The sequence below is a fragment of the Macaca mulatta genome, chromosome 1, assembly GCF_049350105.2.
Source record: "Macaca mulatta isolate MMU2019108-1 chromosome 1, T2T-MMU8v2.0, whole genome shotgun sequence".
In the NCBI taxonomy this organism is placed as follows: domain Eukaryota; kingdom Metazoa; phylum Chordata; class Mammalia; order Primates; family Cercopithecidae; genus Macaca; species Macaca mulatta.
The window spans coordinates 37,251,949-37,269,407 of NC_133406.1; the positions used below are offsets into that span (position 1 = coordinate 37,251,949).

Consider the following 17,459-nt stretch of genomic DNA (forward strand, 5'->3'; position numbering starts at 1 on the left):
AATAAAAGGTAAAAGCTGAGTCTATGTATTTGTTGTTATAACTAATGATGTAATTTAGACATAAGTGATCAAGATTTTCTTCCATCTTCTCAAAGCACCTACTACCTATAGCTGACCATTTTTTTTTTAGTAGTCATAACTTTAAAATGCACTTGAAAATTTAATATTCTCTAATTAGAAAGGCAGTTTTTGTTTCTTATTTAGGAAAAGCTTTTCCTACTGTGAGAAATTCCATTTTGTTAATCACAGCAAAATATCAGCCAGTACCCTTAAGGGAAAAATCCCTAAAACTCTATTTTTCTATTTTACTATGACTTACTACCAATCATTAAATAAGTGTATGTAAACACAATGTTAAAACTGTTTAAATCTGCTAGTTTTCTAGGCATTTTCACTGAGGATTTCTGAATGTGAATCAACACTGCAGTAAAACCAGGTTTGTTCTCACCATAGCTCCAAAAACCATTTTTATTAATCTGTCTCATAGTGTCCTGTGCATTCTCTTTAATTTCTTCCAATTTTTGTGTTTGTTGTGGATGACTTCCAGCCTCTGGAGAGGAAAAGAATCAATATTATTTTTAGGCAGTACACTAATGACAGTATGTATACCTTTATATCTCTCACCAAACCAAACAATGATTTGACTAAAAGGATTTCTGTACCTTAGCCAGGTACGGTGGCTCGCGCCTATAATCCCAGCACTTTGCGAGGCTGAGGCAGGTGGCTCACTTGGGGTCAGAAGTTCGAGACCAGTCTGGCCAAAAAGGTGAAACCCCTTCTCTACTAAAAATACAAAAATTATCCAGGCATGATGGTGGGTGCCTGTAATCCCAGCTACGCGGGAGGCTGAGGCAGGAGAATCGCTTGAATCCGGGAGGCAAAGGTTGCAGTGAGCCGACATCACACCACTGCACTCCAGTCTGGGGGACAGAGCAAGACTCCACCTCAAAAAAAAACCAAAGTTAACATTTTTCCTGTCTTTTCTTTAAGACTATTACTCTTATTTTACTTAGAAGAATAAAATGAAATGCTGTGAAATTCATTCAAGGATAATGTTGCTATATTCACAATTCCTCACTGCCTCTTATATCAAAGACAAAGACATTTAAATACTGCGGCCAAACTTACCTAAAATGTGATTCAGCAAAATGTATAAAATTAAGAAGGGATTTAAGAAATGTTGGCTATACACGAGATTCAACTTCACAGGGTAATTGTGCTCTAATTCCAGTGTTCGAGTTTCACATGGTCCCTCAAGACCCCAAATATAAAAATAACAGAAGCACTAAGTTCTGAGATAGGAGAGATTACTGTACAGTTGCAAAACAGCTTATAAAAGCAAATTTGAAACTCTTAGTGAAGGAGATATACAAAGCAAGGAATATAAGGTGAAGAAAATTCACAAAATATGTAAAAATCCAGGTGTAGGGTGGGCATGCCAAGCTTAAAATATGTGGGTGAAAAGATGGGCAACAATTTTTAGCACTCTAAGCTAAATCACACTAGACTCTAAATTTGTGCTTAACCCCAGCCAGGTACTTCTATTAGCATAGATAAGTAGGATCATCTTCACTTATAAAGGATTGCTCATATCACCCCAAAAAGTAGGTTCTTAAAATATCATATCATGGAATTTCAGAACTGAAAGGATCTATAATGGACACATACCCCGGCTGCACTACTTAACCTATCATGAAAAAAGGTACAGGGAAGATCTTACCCAAGGTCACATAAGGAGATGTAGCTAAGTTGAGATGAAAACAAGATTTCTCATCTCTTAGAGTACAGATAACTTCATTCAACTATAGTAAGTTGCTTTCCATACATAAACTGCATTTTTGTTTTAAAAGACAGGGTCTCACTCTGTCACCAAGGCTGCAGTGTGGTGGTGAAATTTCGGCTCACCACAGCTTCAACCTCCCGGGCTCAAGCAATCCTCCCACCTCAGCCTCCTGAGGACTACAAGTGCACGCAGCTGTTTTTGTGTTTACTGGAGAGATGGGTTTTTGTCATTTTGCCCAGGCTGGTCTTGAACTCCTAGCCTCAAGTGATCCACCAGCCTTGGCCTCCCAAAGTGCTAGGATCACAGGAGTGAGCCACTGCTCTTGGCCTAAACTGGATTTTTTTAAACAATATTTTTTTCTACTCACAGTGAACCTGCCTAACAGTGAATTTTTTTAAAGAGATGGGGTCTCACTACATTGCCCAGGCTAGCTAGAATGCAGTGGCTATTCACAGGGGTGATCACAGCACACTGCAGGCTCAAACTCCTGGGCTCAAGCAATCCTTCCAACTCAGCTTCCTAAGTAACTGGGACTAGAGGCATAAGTAATTGCACCTAGCTCATAACAGTGAAATTCTGACACAGGTCATGGTCCATACAAATCACATTCATTCATTTGACAAAATTTATAAAGGTGTTTCTATGTGCCAGGTGCCAGAGATACACAATGAATGACAGGGACACAGTCCTTGCCTTCACTGAAGTTACAGATTATTGATGATTAATAAATAAAACATATATTTGAGATTAGTCATTGATTTGCAGTGAAACATGAATTACTAGCCCTTGCTGAAGTCCCTGATGAACAGAGTGTCTTATATTTTATATTCTTTTGCACTGGCAAATGGGCATTTCAGACTGAGCTCTTCAGAGCGCTTATAAAATACAAATCCACACACAATCACAGAAGGTGACACCTAGAAGAATCCCTGGATATCATCTTATCCAACTTCTTCATTTTACAAATAGGAAATTGAAGCACCAGGAAGGGAAGAGACTTTCCCAAGGTCACCCAAGTTAGCAAGTGGTAGGGCCACAACCAGAATTCACACCTCTTGAGTTCCCGTTAAGGATTTAGCACCCTGCAACGCTTACCTTCATCAGGGAAGACATGCTCGTTCCTCTTAACATATAGGCAGAAAAAACCAGGTATAGAGAAACTAACTGACTTACTCAAAGTCCTATAAAACTGAAACATGACTGAGTTAAGGACACTGTCCCATTAATGCTCATTTTTAACTATACCAATGTCTTGATTTATGTAACAGTTAGTTTACCAAAAAGTAAAAGATTTTTAAAATTATGTCAAAATATTCTCATAAGAAATAAAAAACTAGAAGCGAATTTTTTAAAAGTCATGCCCCTTTTTGTCATATCACATCAATATAAACAGTTAATAAAAACATTGCTTAGAAATGCAGTTTATGTGTAGGAAGCAACTTAATACAGTGGAATGAGCTAGCCTAGATGAGAAAACTCATTCTAAAATCAACTCAGTCATCTGGCTCTGTGTGAGCCTGGGCAAGGCCCAAAGGCCTTAATCCTATGAAAGATAGACAAAAGTTCTCTGGAAAGACGGCCTCTGACTTCTGCTGTTTTCTCAGTTAACAGAGCAATACAAAACAGGAGAGTAGTTCAGGGGTTCTCTTACCTGGGGCCAGCAGTCGCCTCCTCAGTGTATCCTCGCCCTCTTGCCCTGTAATGGAATGACCAGGACTCTGGGCCTCCTGGGAGTCTGTTGTAGGTGGTTCCTGAGATGCTCCAGTTCCGTCACTTGCTTCATTAGGGAGGGCCACAGAGCTGCTCCCTAAGTGTGCATCTGCTCTTCCTACCTTGTCACTTGGAGAAGGGCTGGGATCTGGATCCAAGGGTTCTTCACCCAGATTTTCTGAAGGGAGGTGATGCCCTTTTTCACCATCCAGAAAACTCTGGTTGTTCTCATCTTCTATTTTATCCTTTGGATGTTTCCCCACATTTGCTTCATCTGGACTTTCGGATTTATCACCTGTATCTGCACTTTCCGGACCCACTGTCTCCACCCTTTGGTGGTCTTTGCTAAGACCACAGGCAGAGTGTAGGGTCTGAGCTTCCTCAGCATTACTTGCCATGATTGTGGTCTCCTGCGCCTGAGAATTTATTGATGGATTATTTTCCAAATCCTTTTGAGAGTCTATTGAGACAAAAATTTATAATTTTTATTGGAAAAAATTCCCCATAAATTTATATTTTAAAAAGCTCCCTGTTTAATAATATTTACATAGATTTTCATGGTTTACAAGACACTCTTCCTAAACATTATTTCTCTTGGCTCCCACTAAAGGTGATTAAAACAGCAACAAAAAACTTACGTTAATAAATACAAAATGACACTAATATAAAACAATTTATATGACAGAACCAACTTTTGGTTATATTAAATATATCCTCTTCCCTAATGAAAGGTAATGCTCATCAATGGTAGCAAAACCTTATGCAAAAGGCTGATGGGGACTTTTATGGTGGATAAGCCAGACTGACAACTGCTGAACCCAGTGACCAATCTGAATTCACATCATGAAAACAGGGAAACCCAAACAGATGTCATTAACCTCCTAATATAATGCAGTAAGAAGTACTCTAGACCACTTAGGAAGTATTCTTGCCAAACAACTGAACTTAAATCTGATAAGCTTCTAGAGCTACCAGTTTCCAAGAAATACAGGGATAGAGGAATACATTAAATTATGCCTCAAGAATATAATCAGTTAAACCCAGCAGGTGGGAAATTCCAAAAGACTTTGTTTCTTTAATAAAAGTGAGAATGGCCAGACATGGTGGCTCATGCATGTAATCCCAGCACTTTGGGAGGCTGAGGCAGGTGAATCACCTGAGGTCAGGAGTTCAAGACCAACCTGGCCAACATGGTGAAACCCCATCTCTACTAAAAATATAAAAAATTAGCCAGGCGTGGTGGCGGGTGCCTGTAATCCCAGTTACTCGGGAGGTTGAGGCAGGAGAACCGCTTGAATCCGGGAGGTGGAGGTTGCAGTGAGCCAAGATCACGCCATTGTACTCCAGCCTGGGCGACAAGAGCGAAACTCCATCTCAAATAAAATGAAAAAATAAAGATAAAAATAAAAAACAGTAATTAAAATAAATGGCAAGAAAAGGGGAAAACAGGAGTCTCTTAACTTATTGATTAAGAGACTTAAGAGACACATCAACCAAATACAATATGTGGACTACGATGTCTAGATCCAGTTTCGAAAAAGCCAATCATTAAAGAAATATTTATGACACAATCAGGAATATCTGAATGCCAGATATTTGATGACATGAAGGATTTATGATTCATCTTTTTAGGTGTGATAAAGGTATTGTAATTACATTTTTTAAAAAGAATCCTCTTTCAGAGATATATTCAAGTATTTATTACTAAAATTATGGATAGCCAGGATTTGCTTCAACTAAACAACATGGGGGAAGGGAGAAATGAGGGCATATGGATGAAACCATATTAGCCATATGTTTTCGTGTTTTTTTCTTTACTCCACTATATATTAGCTATATGTTGATAGCATATGAAGCTGTTTAATGGGTACACAGAGGTTCGCTTTATCTCTGTCTACTTTTCTATGCGTTTTAATTTTTTTTTTTTTTTTTTAGAGACGGAGTTTTGCTCTGTCTCCCAGGCTGCAGTGCAGTGGCGCGATCCGGCTCACTGCAAGCTCCATCTCCCAGGTTCACACCATTCTCCTGCCTCAGCCTCCTGAGTAGCAGGTGCCCACCACCACGCCCGGCTAATTTTTTGTATTTTTAGTAGAGACGGGGTTTCACCGTCTTAGCCAGGATGGTCTCGATCTCCTGACCTGAGATCCGCCTGCTTCAGCCTCCCAAAGTGCTAGGATTACAGGTGTGAGCCACCCCGCCTGGCCCTAAAATTTTCTATAATACAACTTTAAAAAAGAACAACCTAGAAGCTATAAGAAATCAAATGCAATGTGTGGCCCAACTGTCAAGAAAAAACAAATTATGAGACACTTTGAGAAATATGAATAATGACAGGATATGAGATGACATGAAGGAATAATTGTTAGTCTATTTTTTTAGGTGTGATGATATTTTGGTTATTTTTTAAAAAATAATCTACGAAGAATCTATCTTTAGGAGATGTAAACTATTTACAAATAAAATGATGTAATATCATGGATGTACATTAAAATAATCCAAGGCAGGCAACAAGATCAGCATTATGTTGGTAACAGTTGAAGCTGGATGTTGAGTGCATAGGGGTTCATTATACTATTCTACTCTTATATTTATTTTTTGAGACAGAGTTTCGCTCTCGTTGCCCAGGCTAGATGGAGTACAATGGCCCAATCTCAGCTAACTGCAGCCTCTACCTCACGGGTTCAAGTGATTCTCCTGCCTCGGCCTCCCAAGTAGCTGGGATTACAGGCATGCACCACCACACCCAGCTAATTTTGTATTTTTAGTAGAGACGGAGTTTCTCCATGTTCGTCAGGCTGGTCTTGAACTCCTGACCTCATGTGATTCACCTGCCTCGGTCTCCCAAAGGGCTGGAATTACAGGCGTGAGCCACCGCACCTGGCCTCTACTTTAATATATTTTTTAACTCCCATAACAAAGATTTTAAATAAATGTCCTCTTTCTCTTCTGGAAAATCTATTTCATATTTTGCCTTTATCTCCTATATAAAATATAAGCAGGATGAACTAAAATTTAATTCTTACCTATAACTGAAAGATCTAAGGCCAGGAGTGGTAGTTCATGCCTGTAATCCCAGCACTTTGGGAGGCCAAGGGGGGTAGATCACTTGAGGTCAGAAGTTCGAGACCAGCCAGGCCAACATGGCAAAACCCCGTCTCTATTAAAAACACAAAAATTAGCTGGGTGTGGTGGCAGGTGCCTGTAATCCCAGCTACTCTGGAGGCTGAAGCATGAGAATCACTTGAGTCCGGGAGGCGGAGGTTGCAGTGAGCTGAGATCACGCCACTGCACTCCAGCCTGGGTGACATAAAAAAAAAAAAAAAAAAAAGAAAAGGAAAGAAAGATCCCTTCTAAATAGAGCACTGCATTTTTCTATTACTGTAAGTCCCTACTATTAGAGTCTCTAAAACATTTATTTTCCTTATATTATAATTAGGGTTCACATTATAGTAAAATTCAGTAAATTTGAAAGAATAAGTATAATAAAAACAAATGAATCCACTGAATTAGCTTTTTTACTTCAAAACCTCAGATTTTAGTCAGAGATTTTCTCTCTCTGCACAGCCCTGGTTTCCTACAGCAGCACCCTCAGTGCTAGACAAATCAGTCTTACCCTCTTGAGGTTCCCTAAGTCCACTGTCGGCCATGTTTATGCTCTATCTCTTCAGAGTTGGGGGGATACTTTTTTTAGTGCTTGGTTTTCCTTGTTAAGATGTCTTGTCTTCTTCTTGCCCCAAGTCCCAACAGACTCATGCTTCCCGTGGACCCAGGAAATAAGCCATATATACAGTGACTAAAACAAAATGAAAAAAATTAAATGACTTTTTATCCATACAAGGGAGAAATGCAAGTATCAGCTTTATTAAATATGTTTAGTTTGAGTAACATTTCCTCTCTGAAACTTTTTTGCGTGAAGAAAAGTTCCTTTCATAGAGAATCATACTCCAAATCCTAGACTATTGAAAAAAGCTCGATTGTTAATCTTTCATGAATTTCATAATCTCCTAATACATTCCAGAATAGTTGAAAGAGTATAAAAAGTAAGATCAAGTGACCAGAATCTTCAAGAGAATAGCTTGAATTAAAATAAAAAATAAATCTAAGCGTAGAAATTTAAGTCATTGCTGAAACAATCACTGCAGATTTCCTGCATGTCTTCAATTTCTGTCCCAGATGATTTTCTCATAGTCTGCCTATCAGAAGCTTTCACTTATATTAAAAAGTAACAAGGCACAGGAGGTTCCCACAAACTGAGATGGCTGCTGTGAGGTGTACCACTACACATTTGGACTGACTTTGAAGTGGTTCTCTTGAAGTATTCTTTTGTAAAATATGGAGACAGATATCCTTTTATACAATGCCTTTTTATGCAATGCTCAAAGACAAAGAAAATTATTAAGATTTACACAAAAGGAATCAAAATCAAAGGCACTTTATAAGCAATTAAAAATCATATTTTGTAGTTAATTTTTTTGTCAAAAACAAATTGATCAGTAAAGTTACTTAACATTCATTCCCTATAAAAATGAGAATAATGATACCTATGAGGCTTAAATACAAAAATATATAAGAAAAACCTGTGTGAAGTGTTATAGTTTTTTGACAGCCTAGCTGGGAGGCTAGCCAACTTGCCGTCTTTATATTTTTCTCAGTACTCTTTTGTAAAATTTAATTTTACACATTAAAAACTTTCATCCCCAATGCCTACACGGTGCCTAGTGTATAGTAAGAACTCTGTATTTTAACTTAAAAGCATATGAAAAAATAAATGAATATATAAATAAAGAGTGATGCCATAGATAAACTGGAAGGGAAGAGAAGAGTTAGGGACAGACTCTTCTTTCTGCCACTGTGAACACTTAGCATAAGTGTTTGGAGGGTTCCTTATCACTGCTTTTATCTTCTTCAAGCTCCTGGGACTGGGCTTTCAAGCCATCATATGTTGCAGTGAAGTTTTCTCTCCTATCCTAGCTCATGACAGAAAATAAAAAGTCCCCAGTCCTTTTCAAGTTTCTTTAAAAAAATTTTTCCTGCCAGCCAAAACCAAGAAAATAGGTTAAAAGTTTCCTATGTACCAATAACAAAAATTTTCAAAAGCAAAGATGCTACTCACAATAACCATAAGGAACCTAGAATAAAAACTAAAACATACCTAGTATTAAATCCAACAAGAGATATGCAAGATCTTTAGACAGTGGTGAATTTTATGGTATGTAAATTATACCTCAATAAAGCTGTTTCTTTAAAACACAACTTTAGAGAGAAAAATACAGAACTTTATTGAAGTATATAAAAAAGACATAAGTAAACAGAAAAATATATCATGAGTAGACAGTAAGACTCAAAACCATTGATGCCAATTTTCTCCAAATTAATCTACAAATTTAATGCAATTTGAAACAAAATCTCAAGTTTTTTGATAATTGTTGGTTTCTAGTGAAATGGAAAACCTGATCCTAAAATTCAAAAAGAGCAGCAAAGGATCAAGAAGAGTCAGCATAATTCTGAAGAAGAAGGGGGCAATCTTTACCAGATATCAAACCTTCTTTAAACTTAAAAGTAGGCTGGGCATGGTGGCTCATGCCTGTAATTCCTGCACTTTGGGAGGCTGAGAAAGGCAGATCACCCAAGGGTCAGGAGTTCGAGACCAGCCTGGCCAATATGGTGAAACCCCATCTCTATTAAAAATACAAAAATTAGCCAGGCATGGTGGTGCATGCCTGTAATCCCAGCTACTCAGGAGGCTGAGGCAGGAGAATCATTTGAACCCAGGAGGCAGAGGTTGCAGTGAGCCCAGATTGCACCACTGCATTCCAGCCTGGGTGACAAAGCAAGACTCCGTCACCAAAAAAAAAAAAAAAAAAAATCTTAAAGTAATAAAAGCAATGGAACACTGGCACAGGAATAGACAAACAATATACAGAATAGAGAGTAAAGAAGTATACGCAGCATACATACATAAGGAAATTGGCTAATTCAGCAAAGGGAAATAATGAATTAGTGAATAAATAGTTTGGGGACAACTGACTATTCAAATGGGGGGAAAATTAGATTTCTGTCTCCTACTTCAGATAAAAATCAAGTCCATATGAAAGACCTAAATGTAAAAAGTAAAACTTTTAAACTTTGAGAATATCAAATATCTTTATAACTGCAAGGGTTTCTTAAATAAGATACACAATACACAAACCAGAAAGTAAAATGTGACAAACGTGACCCCATTAAAAAATTTTTAATTTCTACACAAGGTATCAAAATTAAAAGATAAGTGTCTGACTAGAAAAACATCTGCAACATATAAAACCAGTAAGGAGTTAATATTGAGAACACATAAAGAATTCCACAAATCAGTACAAGACAAATAATGCTATGAAAAACTGGGTAAAGGGATGAACAAGCAGTTCAACAAAGAGGAAATATGAAAACATAATGAATATGAAAAAAGACTAGTTAAGGAAATACAACCCCAATGACAAGTAAACTGTTATTACAACTTCAGAGAGAAATATGGCAAAGAAAATTAAGGCAAACATATTCTACAAATCAGCAACTCCATTTTTAGACGTATAACAGAGAAACTCATTCATATGCCCCAAAATATCCACTGCTGTATTGTTTAAAATGAGGAAAAATGAGAAAATCTATATGTTCATTAATAAGAAAGTAGGTTTGAAAAATTGTCATATTCTTACAATGTAATATTATACATAGCAATTCAAATAAATTAGATTATCTTTAAAAGTTGTAAAATTACAGCACTGAAGTACTGATGACCAGGTACAATGGCTCACACCTGTAATATCAGCACTTTCAGAGGTCAAGGCTGACAGATTAATTGAGCTTAGGAGTGCAAGACCAGCCTGGACATGGTGAAACCCCATCTCTACAAAAAAAAATAACAAAAACTAGCCGGGCGTGGTGGTGCATACCTGTAGTCCCAGCTGCTGAGGTGGGAGGATCACTTGAGCCCAGGAGGCAGAGGTTGCAGTGAGCCAAGATCACGCCACTGCACTCCAGCCTGGGCGACAGAGCGAAACTCTATCTCAAAAAAGAAAAAAAAAATGTTGAATATCTTTACTGAGGTGGTGGTTCCATTTGTTATCAAACTTAAAATCTGTACGTTAATTGTATGTGACATAGATTATCCTCAATAAACTTTATGGCAAACAAACAGAACTGAGGGCTTTCAAAAATATATTACTCGGTTACTAGGTTGCAGTCCAAAAGAATCTGCAAAGGTGCCATCACAGATATTTCTATAATCTTACAAATGCTTAACATACACTTTTCCTGTCACAAAGCACACGTAGATCCTATAGCCCACTTCATTCAGACCTTCTGTAACATATCATCACTGTTTATAGTTGAAATGGCATTTCCCTCACAGTGCAAGAAGTGGGACAAACAAGAGTTCTTGACAAATCCTCAGATAAGATCACATGGCAGGGTATCTGAGAGATCTGGAGGCCACTGTTCCAGAGGCAAGTCAATCTTTCTTTTTTTTTTCCTCCAAGATAGAATCTTGCTCTATGACATAGACTGGAGTGCAGTGGTGTAATCTCGGCTCACTGCAACCTCCAACTCCCAAGTTCAAGCAATTCTCATGCCTCAGCCTTCGTAGCTGGGACTACAGCTGCGTACCACCATGCCTAGCTAATTTTTGTGTTTTTAGTACACACAGGGTCTCACCATGTTGCCCAGGCTGGTCTCAAACTCCTGGCCTCAAGTGATCTGCCCGCCACAGCCTCACGAAGTGCTGGGATTACAGTCATGAGACAACGCGCTCAGCCAGGCAGGTCAATCTTTTGAACGGTGTCTGATCCCTATCAGGATATGCGTTTATTAGGAACCTCGGGACTGCATAATGGAAGTGAGGCAGAGCCTCATCCTGAAGGAAAATGGGGTAGTTGGAGCTTTCTATAGCTGTAGGGAAAAACACTCCATAAGCATGTCCCAAAATAGATGCTTTTGACAGTATCTTCTACAAGGAACTGATGAGACCTGTGTGCTTCACATGGCAACGAAAGACATTCACTTTGAGTGAATCCCTTGCAAGTTCAATTACGAAATGGTGTTCAGTGCTCTATCCATGGCGGTTATAGTGATTCAGATTTCTACTTAAATAAAATGTAGCCTCATCACTGACAGTCATTTCCACCTCCCTGTGACCCTGAAATCTGCAGCAAAACTTGCATCATTTTGCTTTAGTTGTCTCCATCAAGGCTTGTAACAGGTTAAGGCTGTAAGGTTTTATTCTCCATTTATGGAGAACATACTAGATGGCCGGCTGAGGGATGCCTTGCTTAATTTCTATTTCCTGGGACTTCTCTAAGAGGGACACATTTACCTCACTGCTTCCTCTGTAAATGTGGCTGCCTTGTGCTCTGTCTTCTAAGATGTACCCTTTCTGCTTCATCTCACTCACTGTAAAATGGTAAACGCTTTGACTACCCGGTAGGTGACATTGTGTGGTATACCAGATGACTTTTGCGTTGAAGTTACATAACCAAGTTTAGAAGGTTCCAACATACAATATTAAGTGCTATAAGGCTAACTACGATTCAGTACATATTACACGTTTCTAAATTTGGGCCAGGTATGATGGCTCACACATGTAAGCCAGGATGTTACAATTCTGCTATGAAAACAAGTAACATATAAGGCACACACAACTATAAAAGTTACTATTTATTGAGTGCCTTCTTTGTGTCAGGCAGCATTTAAATCACTTTATGTATTAACTCATTTAATCTTCACAACACTTTGGGAGGCCAAGGCGGGAGGATTGCTTGAGTCTAGAAGTTCAAGATCAGCCTGGGCAACATAATGAGATGATGTCTCTACAAAAAAAATTTAAAAATTAGCCAGGAATGGTGTCACATGCCTGTAATCCCAGCTACTCAGGAGACTAAGGAGGATGATCCCTTGAGCCCAGGAGTTCAAGGCTGCAGGGAGCTAAGATCACGCCACTACAATCCAGCCTGAGTGACTCTGTCTCGGGGGAAAAAAACAAACAAAATAAATATATGTACATACATATATATGTGTGTGTATGTATATATATTTGATACTAATGAAGGTTTGAAAGTATTCCATTTTTTGTCACTACAGAGTGATATGTACAGCATGTACATGTACAGAAAATAATGTACAGCATTATTTACATATACAAATTTATAACAAAACATAAATACATAAATGGAAAGGATACACATCAACTTCCATTTAGGGCTTGCTTCTGCAAGGAATAAGAGAGGGTGTCAACTGTACACATAAAGTTTCCTTAAAAAAATAAAAACTGAGGTAAATGTGATTAAATGTTCATATATTTGAGATCTGGGCATCTGGGCACAGATCTTGTTATATTATTCTCTGCACTTTTCTATATGTTTGATGTAGTTACTGCCTTTTTAAATGAGTAATTAAAAAATTAGTCTCCGTAAAAAAATTAAGTATCAAAAGGAAAGACCTGTAATGGAAACTCTTTGAGCCTACATGCAATGACCTTACATTACAGAGTACGCTTCTACCACGGCCTCCTAGACATTTTGTCACAACCAGCTGGGAAGAGACAGGACACTGAAAAGCTGCCTTTGAGAACAAAATCAGAGCTGGGAGAGCAAAAGGACCTTACCCATCCTCCACTCCATCCTGCAAACTGCTAGCATTGCCATGAGGACCAGTGAAAAAGAGGGGAGGGGATGGTGACCTGGGGAAAACCTGGGGAGGGGAGGCAGGGTAGGTATCAGAAAGTACTAAGACCATTTTTTAAATGGAGAAGGAAATGAGAAGTTTAGCAGCCAAGAAGAGCACAAAATAATCAGCCATTCCAGGATGGTAGTTTAGATATAAATGCCATCATGACAAATGTATGACAGTTGGGGTAGAATTAAGTATATATCTTTATTTTTAAACACAATCTTATTTTAGTGAATGATGCCATTTTAGGCTCTAGGAATAAAAAGAAATCGATATCTTGGCCCTGAAACAAGTAGTTACAATCCTGCTATGAAAACGAGTAACATATAAAGCATAGACAACAACTATAAGAACTTTTATTGAGTGCCTTCTTTGTGCCAGGCATCATTCAAAGCACTTTATTAACTCATTTAATCTTCACCACAATCTTATGAGGTGTAGACTACTAATATTCCTACTATTTTAGAGATGAAGAAACTGAGATAAAGAAAAGTTAAGAACCTTACCCAAGAACACGTGACTACTGAGGGCAGTCAGGATTTGAACTCAGGTAGTCTAGCTGTGGGACCTAACCATGACACTTTAAAAAACTTGTATTAAGCATACCACAAGCACCTTGACTCTGGAATACTTAAATCTAGGTTTGAATTGTGACTCTAGCACATATGACCTGAGTGAATTTGTATATATCCTTCAACTTTTCTCTATTTCTTTTCTTTTTCCTTTTCAGGGACCTGCCACTTCAGGAATTTATTTCAGTGTTTTGGAAAGTCTCAGGTGATATAAAACATATAGCAATTATATCTACCATAATTAAGATTATAAAATGGGCCTAAACACTGTGACAAAAATCTGCCTTGGGTCATCCATCCCTCCAGGCCTTTTAATCTTTACACCTAAGACCATTTGACTTATGCCACAGGCTCAACCTCATCCCAAAACCAATCTTGTCCTTCATCAGGAGAGATTTAAGAAGTTTTTTGTTTTTGTTTTTAGATACAGGGCCTCACTCTGTTGCCCAGGCTGGAGGGTAGTAGTACCATCATAGCTCACTGCAGCCTCAAACTCATAGCTCACTGAGGCTCAAATGATCCTCCCAACTCAGCCTACTGAGTTGCTGGGACTACAGGCACATGCCACCACATCCAGCTAATTTTTTTTATTTTTAAAACTTTTTTGTAGAGTTGGGGGGTCTCACTATAGCTCAGGCTTGTTTTGAACTCCTGGACTCAAGCCATCCTCCTTCCTCAACCTCCCAAAGTGCTGGGATTACATGTGTGAGCCACCAGCCAATAAGTTTATAATAATTCAGCATCAGTTGAAACAATTGGCTTTAATCCTTGTTCTAAAACTAAGACTCGGTGGAAATGGTGGTTCATGCCTATAATCCCAGCACTTCGGGAGGCCGAGGTGAGCGAACTGCTTGAAGCCAGGAGTTCAAGACCAGTCTGGGCAACATGGCGATACTCCATCTCTACAAAAATACAAAAATTAGCTGGGTGTGGTGGTGCAAACCTGTAGTCACAGCTACTTAGGGGGCTGAAGTGGGAGGATCACTTGACCCCAGAAGGTCAAGGCTGCAGTGAGCCATGAAGGTGCTACTGCACTCCAGCCTAGGTGACAAAACGAGACTCTCTCAAAAACAAAACAAAACAAGTAAGACTCTACATTATTCCCCAGTTATAACTTCTGCTTTTGCTTTCTTGCCCTACATCTTTCCTTGTCCTGAAGATTTAGTATGTGCCATATGTTTGGTATATGTTATTGCACTTACACCTCACAACAGTATGAGGTGGGTATTATTACACAACCTTTTTCACAGATGAAGAAACTAGATACAGAGAGGTTAAAATGCCTAAGGTCATTTAATAGTGTCAGAATTAGAATACACACCCAGCTGGCTGCAAGGCCATTATTTTGCCTCTATAAAAAGCAATTTTCAAGCTGTGTCCCCAAAATTCCATGGAGACTCAGGGTTGCCAGGGAGACTGGAGAGATGAAAGGGCTACAGCTCATCTCACTTTTACAGACAGCTATGACATGTGGACTGCAACATATTCTTTGGATGCCATGGACTCATTTCTGCCTTCTTGTTTGCCTGGGCTTCCTTCACCTGTGACTCAGAGACGAATCTTACCTCACTCACTCACATCCCCCGACAGCTACCTCTTTGGTGGATATATTTTCTTTCCAGTCTGCCCTTGCATGTTTCCATTAACCTTTCCACTACCAGGTCTGCCATAAAATAACAGGAACTAGTTATAATGGTCATTTTAGAAATGCTACCATAACATATAAGCAATATTACCAACTCTTCCACGCTATAAAAATAGAGACGAGTGTAGCTCACACTATTTAAAACACTGGATAACCCTCCAGATCATTTGTCATTACAATTAATTTTACCAACACAGCATTTGTGTTTTAATAAAATTCATTATTCATATCAACTATAGAGTATTTTAGAATAACCTGCAATATTTTAAGCCGTATGAAGACATACTAGAAAGACCTAAGGTGAAAAGCTTTATTCAAAGGCTTCCTCAATTTTCTCCTTTGCTCAATTTTATGAGCTCTACTACATGATGTTGATTTCTGACAGCTTACCATATAACAGGTATGTGATAATGTTTGAAGGCAAAGTAACCCTCTTAATATTAAAATTAATATTTTTTATTCATTTTTCTGGCCCATATATTCACATAGTTTATAATGACACCAAACAAAACTGTTTGTGAAGAGGACAGAAACATTCCTGATTAATTAATGAGAAAAATGTGGCTCAGTTATGACCTAAATTATCAAGAGTAATCTTCAGTCTGACATGAAACCTCTTTTTACATTACCAGTATTACCAAATAAATGGTACTATCTTGCAGTATTATGAGTACTCTGCTCCCACCCTTTTAAGCCAGATAAGTAAACACTATGGACGTATTACTACAGCATTTCTCAAAGTATGGTCCAGAGAGCACCTGCGTCAGAATCTCCAAAGGTACTATTTATATCTTTTTGTTGTTTTTTTTGAAAAAGACAGGGGTCTCACTATCTTGCTCAGGCTGGTCTTGAACTCCTGGGCTCAAGTGATCCTGCTGCCTCAACCTCTGAAGTAGCCGTGGTAACAGGTACACGCCACTGCACTCAGCATGAGGTGTTTTTTATAATATGCAGATTCCTGGGCCCTACAAGCAACCTGAGGAATCAAAATTTCTAAAGCAGACCAAGAAATCTCCATTTTTAAACAAGCTCTCACAGATACTGTTTAGGTATTGATTTGAGAAATCGATGGTATAAATCCTTTTAATCTGATCTTACTATTTAATGGAGAGATTGACTAAAACAAAAACAAAGACCTTTTCTCTGTTTTGCTGATATTTAAATTTTCATATTTGTAGAATGTTTCTTTGTATATGTCCTTACAACATAAGCATTCTCTAATAATTAAAAAATTTAGGGGCAATAATACTGATCATAATACTATTCTTAAAAACACTTAAAGTAAATTTTCACTTTTTAGGAAGAACTGTAGGATAGTGAAATTCTTCATTAAAGAGTTAGTGATAAACTAACTAGTCTTCAGTCAATTTAGTAGTTCACGTAGTTTATTCAGCAATATAACAGGAGAGAACCTCCATTGTAAGAGACATAAGGCAGATACAGGGTACATCTCTGGGGTACATTCTTCATACAGACTAACAAATAACTTCAGGTTTCACAACACGTAGCAAGTATGATTTGCTGCACACCAATAGCCATTCATTCCTCACGGTTTCCTTGCTAAAAGAGCCCTGGTCGGGCACGGTGGCTACACCTGTAATCCCAGCACTGTCGGAAACCAGGGCAGGCAGATCATCTGAGGTCAGGAGTTCAAGACCAGCCTGGCCAACATGGTGAAACCCCGTCTGTACTAAAAACACAAAAATTAGCCAGGTGTGGTGGCGGGCACCTGTAATCCCCGCTACTCGGGAGGCTGAGGCAGGAGAATCGCTTGAACCTAGGAGGCAAAGGTTGCAGTAAGCCGAGATCATGCCACTGCACTCCATCCTGGGCGAGACAGCGAGACTCTGTCAAAAAAACAAACAAAAAAAGAGCCCTGATTTTTTCAATGGAGGCAATGTGCCCTACCCAGGCAATGATAACCCTATTCCCCTTTGCCAAGCTTTCCCAGGCTCCCTTGTAAACTGATACTTTATAATGAGATATAAGAAGAAATCTGCTAGAGATTTTTTGGAAAGACTTGATTTCCAAATAAAAGACAGACTTGAAA

The 17,459-nt window shown here is 38.5% G+C and overlaps 1 protein-coding gene across 2 annotated transcripts in view; it reads right to left on the bottom strand.

Moving 5' to 3' along the window:
- Nucleotides 1-17,459, bottom strand: part of LOC716654 (torsin A interacting protein 2) — a 35,464-nt gene that overhangs the window by 3,168 nt on the left and 14,837 nt on the right. The window contains exons 1-4 of one of the 2 annotated variants that reach the window (XM_077995159.1): nucleotides 10,423-10,538; nucleotides 7,107-7,286; nucleotides 3,435-3,953; nucleotides 449-550 (exon numbers count right to left, since the gene is read on the bottom strand). In XM_077995159.1, coding sequence (XP_077851285.1) covers nucleotides 449-550; nucleotides 3,435-3,953; nucleotides 7,107-7,140 — 655 coding nt within the window. In that variant the 5' untranslated portion in view covers nucleotides 7,141-7,286; nucleotides 10,423-10,538. 2 annotated transcript variants of the gene reach the window in all.